The 9,034-nt window shown below is 39.8% G+C and overlaps 1 protein-coding gene across 1 annotated transcript; it reads right to left on the bottom strand.

Annotated features, from left to right (window-relative positions):
- Positions 1-595: 595 nt before the first annotated feature.
- Positions 596-7,544, bottom strand: LOC124150690. Its single transcript, XM_048390299.1, has 4 exons — positions 7,387-7,544; positions 3,818-4,030; positions 3,096-3,329; positions 596-2,845 (listed from the first exon to the last, which is right to left on the bottom strand). Exons 1-4 carry the CDS (start codon positions 7,442-7,444, stop codon positions 2,586-2,588), a joined length of 765 nt encoding a protein of 254 aa, XP_048246256.1. The 5' UTR covers positions 7,445-7,544; the 3' UTR covers positions 596-2,585.
- Between the last annotated feature and the right edge of the window lie 1,490 nt (positions 7,545-9,034).

The raw sequence follows: 9,034 nt of genomic DNA, 5'->3' as shown, positions 1-9,034 counted from the left end.
AATGAAGTTTGCTCGAAGCTGCATTAACATTATTGCAGCTATTCCGATGACATCCTTGATGTGTTTCAGTCAATCCACACAGGATCTATAATAGATGTTGCTCAAAGAAGCGTTTCTCTACTTGATAAGGATACGCCAATAATCATTGCTGGTCAAAGATTGTTTTCCCAAGTACATGTTTTTTCTGATAACCCTTTAGATAGGACGTTCAATAATCCTGAATAGGAGAGTATGATAATCAAAATGCGAGATGTCGAAAATCGATGTTCATTAGCAGCATGTGCTTTTAGGTCTTAATAATTCTTAATAAGGTAAAGGAACTTCACGTTAAAATTGTACGCTGAAAATGCACATGGTGTAATGCATAGCAGGCCAGAATTTTGCGAGGAATAGAAATATTTTAACCAGATATCTTTCTTGTAAAGGTCATCGCCGTGCCTTTAAACTCCATCATCCGATCCTTGGTTGATGGGCACATAGTACCCGTACATTACACTTGTCTTGAAATCCAACCAACAGGAAATCAAACCGAGACTAGCGCCAGTGCCATACTGGACTGAAACGGAAAACAAACAATTCCTCGTGGGGGCAAAGGTCTTTTAATAATGACACATGTTTATTTGAAAATAATAACACCTCTTTAAAACAAGATTGTTAGCATTTAGCAGTGTACAAGACTAAGAGAAATTAACACATTTCTGAACAACATGTAGTCGGCATGGCATGTCCCTAACAACCATGAAAACAAATACCGCTTTCAGCTTTGTCAGCAATTTAACAGTCATGGTTGGCTCCCTTAAATTGTTTTATTCATTGACACTATAACAGATGTCAGGGCGTTGCCGTTCATATCAAAATAAACTAAGATCCATTTCTTACGTAAATAGGCAAGCGGCGATATGTATTGCTGTTCTTTCTGAGGTGCGGTGATACAACTTTATCATTGATATATGTGTGTGATATCTGGCGGCAAAGACTAACAACGAGCGATGTGTGATAGTCGTACTCTCAAGAACTGATAATCGATGTTTAGAAAGAATGACTGTCTCTATGTCTGAATGAAAGAGGGAAAGCAGCTAACTTCATGTTTGTATGACGCAAAGGAAGACTAAGGAAAACAGAAAAACGAATAAGTAGCTAACTTTGTATGCGTACACCATAAAGCTATACACATAATACATTACGTACATAATGGGTTTTAACTGGTCGAAATACGTGAGCAATCAAGCAAAGCATATTTTCTGTGAAGAATATTTATGTTGACAATGGTATAAGGTTCTATACGGAAACGTCGCTGTAACAGTATGATAAGAAGTTGTAATACATAAATTGTTTATTTTATGTGATGACAGCAAACATTTCTCATAACAATATTGAACAAAAAGGCAGCCGTATGTTATGGGTACACCTGGTCAATCATGTGCCTGCATTTTAGAGGTGTAATAGAGAAAGGAAGCAGTTTAACTCCATGTCTCAGTTGTGGCATCGCAGGATAGTGAGGTTTGGTATCTTCTTCACAATGTACCCCCAAAACAGTAATTGATACATGTACACTACAGAGAATAGCCAGTCTCGTTTATCCACCGAAACATAATCAAGCGGACGTAAAAGTCAAAATGGCTTTGAAGATTATACGTTTGGATCACTGAAAATCAGTGATGAGACCAGGCTTTCGAGAAAATGGTAAGCATGTCATGCAACTCAAACAATTCTCATAAATAAATAAGTGTTTGTTTGTTGCATGACACAGTGCAGCAGTACCCCAGCCATGCGATGCCAGCCTGTAAACCAACAAAACAATCACGTGACGGACCAGAAAGTTCAGTGACACGATGGCGCACTTGTCGTCGCCTGAGAACCTTAGTGAGCTATCACCACTTTTGCAAGTTTTGAGTAAATGATATTTTAAAATTTGAAGCGCTGTATAATATCAACTGAACACCATTTTTTCACATGAAACAAACAAGTACAAAATGTTTGTAAAGCAAAAGTAATTATCCATCTTCTCATTTAAAGACAAATGTTCTTTTGTTGGAACAGGCTGGTTGCAAGTAACCTTTTTTAGACATAGAATCACTGAAAAACTATTTTCCAGGAAAAGGGGATTCATGAAATTTACAACATTGTTAGAAAAACACCCATTTGGAACGAAAATGCAAATACATCCTTTTGGGTCAACTGTGGCCATAGGACCATCTGGTTCCCAGGCGACGAAAATTATGTTAGCTTTGAAAAAAACTTTTGATATTGCTGCTTTTGTTTATTCAACATGTCATTAACATAACGCCCCTGTATGTTACATCTGCAAAACAAACAGTGGATCTTGTGCAAGGAACAAACTTTGACTCACATTTGTACTGTTCATCATGTTCATGAAATCAAATGGCGTAAAGTACCGTGAGACAGAAGTGCGTGTCTCAAGCAGTGATATCTCAAGACTGAAGTATGAAATGATTGTGGCTGGACTATATCACCAAACGTTTTAAAGACAGAATTGGTACTATTTGTTAATCAAACATAGCATCCAGATGAACATAATGGAAGTCAAACATAAAACATCTACAGAGCAAATAGTGGATCTGGTACTAATTAAGTTGATCAGACAGGTGACAGGTGATGTTGCTGGAACACTTCTCGATGGTGAACTTGGTCCATCCGACGGCTGCTGCTGCAGCTGCTGGGTTTGTTGTCAGGAGACAGTTGGGAGCAGCTGTTGGGTGGTAACTGAAACTGAGGCAAGGCTGGGACAAGTGGCACTGACGACCGCATTCACTGGCGGATGCAGCTGTGAGAGACGTCATCGGTGTGGACACTTTAATGTTGAGTACTTTATTGTACTTTGTTCCTGAAATCAAAACGTATTATCATTCCTCACACAGTTAACGTCTTCAATTCAGGGGATACAAATACAACAGCTATTAATTCATCAACAGAAAACAGTTTCTCCCATAATTAAAAATATAGATTTAAAAAAAAATATGATGGCAGCTGGTTTTAAGTTTATAATCTTGCAGATGTATAGTTAGGGTGGTTCTACAGTTGAAGAAAGACAACACAGAGTTGGTAGATGATTTCCTAGTGAAAGGATATATTACCACTTCGCATCATTGGCGTGCCTTCAACCTCAACCTCCAAAACAGCTAATCGTCCAGTGATGTTTCTCCAGACCTTGACGAAACGAACAGGGCGTGGATGGGAACAGTTGAACGTGAAGGTTTCTCCTTGACCAACCACAGCTGGACACTGGCCGCAGATGATGATTTCCACATCTGGGCAGTCGCTGCTGTCATCGACAGATACGCCCACGTATGCACTCCCCAGGTATGCTTCTGTTAGATGCAAAATTAACCATATGATGGGATAGTGTTTAAAGTTTGAAATAATCAAACTCATTAACTCAATAATACACTTATCATTGTTTCACTTTTCACCTAGTACAGTGGTTATTATTTTAGTACAAATTACACATGACAAATTCTATACAGAATTGGGTCACATGTCAAAGTGTTATTGATATAAAATGTGAATCGTCAATGCAAGAGAATAACCAGTCTGGATTATCTGCCGAACAGATTCCATTTGGCTTCAAGTGCAAAATAGTGGTGAAAACATTAATGGGCCACTAAAAATCTGTGATGACACCAGGTGTTCGCAAAAAGGGCAAGCATGGCCTTCCCTACCGGTAGCACCCATTATTCCCCCAATCAGCATACAACAAGTATTTATTACCTGACACCACACAGCAGTACTCCTGCCATGCGACGGCGGCCTCAAACAAACCAGATACAACTGCAGTTTCACAATCAGAGACACTTACCAATGCCATGGCTGATGGCACTCACAACTGAGATGGTATTGACAGAATAGAACCCCTGTAGATCCCCCTGCCAATAAGGATGCACACTGTCCCGGGTCCAAGCTGGTAAGTTCTGGATATTTCCATCATTCCCAAACTCAGCGTTCCAGTAGACTGTACTTAATCTACTGGGTTTTCCTCTCATGATATTCTCTGCCTTACTTACGGATATATCTGAAAGTATTGAAACAAAAGTGACAAAACAATTACCATAGTCATAACAAATCTCAGCTAAGAGGTTGAACGTTTTCTGTCCAACCGGTGGAACCCGTCACAACACACGCAAAGGCAAGTCAACTGTTAATGACAAAATCAAAACAAGGAATGACATCAGGCATAATGTTTGTCACTGACGCGTCAAATTTGGAAATGCCCTCCACATGTCTACCATAAAGCCTCTTCAAAGCTGCACTGAAGCCTTGAATGGTGTAACCCTTTTCTAACAACTTTTAAGCAGTCGGACGAAGTTATTTAAAGTCTTCGTGGAAATAGCATGCTTGACTGCACCTCAAATGTTGTGAAACGTTGACATCAAAGGCCAGAGCTACTGGAATGTTTTCTGTTGAAAAGTTGAAGTTGAATCTTATGGTCTAAGATATACTAGTTTAGTATACTGGTGCTCGTGGGTTCACCGAGGTGGTAAACCTGCATCAGTTTGGGCTTTCATCACACATTAAGCAGACACACTGTGATATAACGGGATTTCTGTTCAAATCAGTGTTAAACCCAACTTACTCACACACTCTTAGCTATATCGCACATTTTCTTGAGGTTTTACATAATAGCACCCTGTGGGCATACGTGTATGTAATAATGGGTACTGAGTATCGTCATGTTCACTACAGTGTTTAAATTATCCTTCACTATTAGTGGTCAGTTAATCATACCCACATTATCCTCAGTTCATATCTCCATTTATGTACAAATGACGGAACTTTTTTATATTTCGATAATCAAGTTAATGACTTCAATATTTTTTTAAACAAAAAACAACAGAAGAACCCACATCATATGATTTGAGGACGTGTAATAGTCCACCTCGGCAACGGCGACACATCACAGAACGGTGTGATTATAGCAAAATTATTTCCAAATATTGTATAATCCTCATAATCGTAGAACATTTTATGTATGATGTTGTATTACGTTATCAGTACAACAGTGTTTAGTTTCGAGAAATAAACCGTTTATGGTAAAACAGAAACATATATCCTTCAAGGCTCTAAGTGCTCTGTAATCCAGTCAACATGTTCTCAAAACTTGAGACCCGTGACGACCCGGGGTAGAATAGGTCTTCAGCAACCCATGCTTGCCGTTAAAGGCGACTAACGGGATCGGGTGGTCAGGCTCGCAGACTTGGTTGATGCATGTCATCGATCCCAATTGCGTGGATCGATGTTCATGATGTACGTCACTGGATTGTCTGGTCCAGACTCGATATTTTACAGACCACCGTCATATAGCTGGAATATTGCCCAGTGCGGCGTAAAACAACAAACCAAGCCAAGTCAAAACTTGAAGGTCATTAATATAATACACATGGAGGACACCATGCAATTGTAAAGAGCCTTGTTCCATGAACTTCAGAGAACACATTACAAATACACCATGGCAAAGACCACTTACTCAAATTGAACGGATTGTAAAGAGAGTTCTGGTATATTTTTAAATATTCTCCCCAAAATAATGTTGAGTCAAAGTCGAAGTACCGATGAGTTGAAAGTTACAGAACATACCCACAACTGTCGTCTGGGGAATATTAATCGATTCGCTCCTGAGAATGTTATCATTAACAGAATATGGTCCCTTTTTATAGAGCTACTACAGACATATAATCGAGCTATATCAATTTGCAATGTACGAATACCGACAGATTGGGGTCCCTATGCGCGTGATCCATCCGACCGCTTTCGAGAGTTTCAATTTGATTTAACGTGAACAGATCAGCGTGATCAAATTATATCAGTTTAAAAATGTTGGATGTTCCGATTGTGCCATCATCCTCTTTGAAGATTATTATGTGGCACTTTTTCCGAATGTATTTATTTATGGATGAACGTTCGAACGTACGCACACGACTGCACCATGAAATCACTCAAAGTGAACAGAGTTCCGATAAAAAACATTAGAAAACTTCGTTGAAGTGTGCCCTGAGTTTGTGGCCCAAACATCACTAATATTCTCTATGGATCTCTGTAGGCTAGCGACCGCCTCCGTGGCCTAGTGGTAGAGCGTCCGCCCGAAGAGCGGAAGGTCCGGGGTTCGATCTCCGGCCGCTTCATACCAAAAGACGTCTAAAGAAGGTACTTGTTGTTACCCTGTCTGGCGCTCGGCATTAAGGGGATAAAACAAAGACTGGTCGGCTCGGAGTCAGTATACTGTGTCTGAGTGGGGTATTCATGTTAAGCTGCGGCATGGTATCTCAGTGAGCTAGCACTATAAATCGGCATCAGTCCGGACTAGTACAAGCAGCAACACACACACGTACATGCACGTCGCTTTATAAGTGCAATAATCTTGGACGCGACGTTAAACCCCATTTCACCTCACCTCTCCAGGCTAGCGTAAAACGTTGTGAGTAGATCACGGTTGTCTTTTCTTGGTGGCCTTGCCCTTCGTTTGGAGCTGTCAAGCAGACTCGAGTTTATTGACATTAACTTGGTCAGTACAAGGTCGTACAGTTAACAATGTCGTCATTGGCGAGCACTCTGGTTTCCCTGTTCCACGAAGGTACGTACAGGATATACATTCAGCTGATAGATCAAGGAAACTGAACCAATATGAATACACAGTCGGGATACCGGCGGTGCGAGTGACCGACTTCTGGTCCGTGAATCAAAGCGCGGCGCTTGCGACTTTTTAATTATACTTACAGTTGTCCTGCGTTCTAACAACAATGCAGCCGGAATTACCAAAATTTGCAGAAATTGTTACCGGGTTTGCATACACACAACAGCGATGCGTATGCACAGAAATGACAACAATGCCAATGTTTGGGCATATATTAATATTCATGCGCAACAATAACAAATAATAAATATAAGATCACACGCACTCTCGTTAAATACCATTATTACGAAACTCGCTTTCACTCGGTCAGATACCATAGAAAGTCCACTCGATTCGTAAGAATGGTACCAAACGAAAATGAGTATAGTTTTCTCTATTTATCTGCAATTCTAATGTAAATAAATACACGCTTTTAATATCCTACACTAAACCAAAAGTAACAAGACCCGTGAAGATCCGGGGAAGAATAGTTCTTCAGCAACCCATGCTTGCCATGAAAGGCGACTATGCTTGTGGTTAGAGGCGACTAACGGGATCTGGTGGTCAGGATGGTTGGTTGATGTATGTCATCGATGCCAATTGGGTGCATCGATGCTAACGATGTCAGTCACTGAATTGACTGTCCAGACTCTGTTATTTACAGACCGCCGTCATATAGGTTGAATATTGCTCAGTGCAGCGTTAAACAAAAAAAAAAGAACAAAAAAAAAGTAACAATATTATTAAAATGAGTTACATACCTTGTAGAGATAGATAACATAGAGCGACCAGTAGACTCAGACATGTTAGTGGCCTCATGATTCTGTCTCTGGATGGTTTCAGAGCATTTGTCACATTTCATATAGAAGGTACCTAATGCAGTGTTTCAAAACACAATAATCAATAGAATCTTACTTGTACAGACAGATATACTGATTGAAATGGTGTTTATTATTTATGTCACATAAAGTACGAATACATAATGATAATGTACCCAACGTACTCATTGAAGCTCATGGTACTGATGTTGATCGTTTGCCTTGTAAGTCCTTGTACATGTCCTTGTAAGATTATTACCACATCAGTTCAATTACTGTTGATTAGTTGCACATTAATGTCAAATTGAAAGTAGGTATTCATACCTTTGGCAAAAATCAAACACTCTCTTGGTGAATAGTTTGCCAAACTTTATTGTAACTTTATTAATAGAAGCTTATATTTCTGTACATTTCTGCAAACACAAGTTCTTCATGGACTGAATTTGATTGTTTTATGGACCTGTTATTTGGTATCCTGTTAACGGCTACACACTTCAGTTCCAGTACATTTATTCAAAGTAAGCAGATTGAGATCTCGCATCCGTGACCAATTATGCCATTTACTAGGCCTTCATCTACACTCGTCCGGGTAATGATTTCTGCTCTGTGATCATCTTATCCGTTCCCTTGGGTTATATAATGTCCACACACAGGTCCATTTGACTTGTATGTGATCTTACAAGATGACGACTGGCCAACCAGATAGGTAGATACTTAAACGAGTATTGATACCGACTGTACAATAGAAACAGCTTCTCCATTCCAAAACACACACCATGACTTCAGTGCCAGCAAACAAGACACACAAGATCAACAAATGATAAAAATATCCTGTAAACAATACAAATTGGTAGCGCATTGTGTTTAATGAAGTGCAAAGACATCTGGAAATTTATTCCACAGCAAATTGCATATGACGAAAGACGAAACTGAAGATTACCTGGTGTCCAGACTGGGTGACATGGGAATTTGCATGTCATCATGCTCAAATGTGTGGATAACTATTCATGCCTTCGGTTACTTGTATGCCTAGTCCAGCCTCAATTTATTTTGCTTTGATGAAGCTGGAACTCATCGTCTTTGGATGCTGACTGTACACAAGGAGGGCATGCGTGTTGCATTTCAGTATGTAACTTTGTCTTTGAGTTAATGAATTATCATCACATAAAAGTTCCACAATGTCAGAAAAGGCCTCAAACAATTTCTTGTCATACTAGACGTCTAAATTGATTAGGTGGTCAGGCTCGGTGGCCTATTTGACACGTCGTGTCGTGTCACCATCCTGTTCAAGCTTTACTTGACTCAGTTTAAACTCATTCACACTAAATATAAATGTCAGCCGTGTCTAGACCATCTGGAACATAACCCCGTGTGTCACTGTCAAATATCACATGGACATATACTTATAGCAACAACAAGGGGAACCGTAATGGAAGGGCGTACTCTTATCCGTACAGTGGCGACCGACGATTACTATTACGTGTGAGATGTTGTGAATAGGACAATCAATGAACTTTGGAATGATATCAGCGATGTGTCATAAAGCTAAAATTGATAATCGATGTCATAAACAGTTGCTGTCTCTGTGCCT

The sequence above is a fragment of the Haliotis rufescens genome, unplaced genomic scaffold (genome assembly GCF_023055435.1).
Source record: "Haliotis rufescens isolate VD_foot unplaced genomic scaffold, xgHalRufe1.0.p SCAF_89, whole genome shotgun sequence".
In the NCBI taxonomy this organism is placed as follows: Eukaryota; Metazoa; Mollusca; class Gastropoda; order Lepetellida; family Haliotidae; genus Haliotis; species Haliotis rufescens.
Note: the sequence above shows the minus strand (reverse complement) of the source record. Positions and strands in the feature narration are given on the sequence as shown.

Bases quoted from the DNA above. Each gene is read 5' to 3' on its own strand.
- LOC124150690 (XM_048390299.1), bottom strand. From the start codon at position 7,444: ATGAGGCCACTAACATGTCTGAGTCTACTGGTCGCTCTATGTTATCTA. The intron at 3,330-3,817 runs GTAAGTGTCTCT...TGCATCTAACAG, and splicing joins TGCCATCAGCCATGGCATTG to AAGCATACCTGGGGAGTGCA. The intron at 2,846-3,095 runs GTAATATATCCT...TTTTGATTTCAG, and splicing joins CACGCCAATGATGCGAAGTG to GAACAAAGTACAATAAAGTA.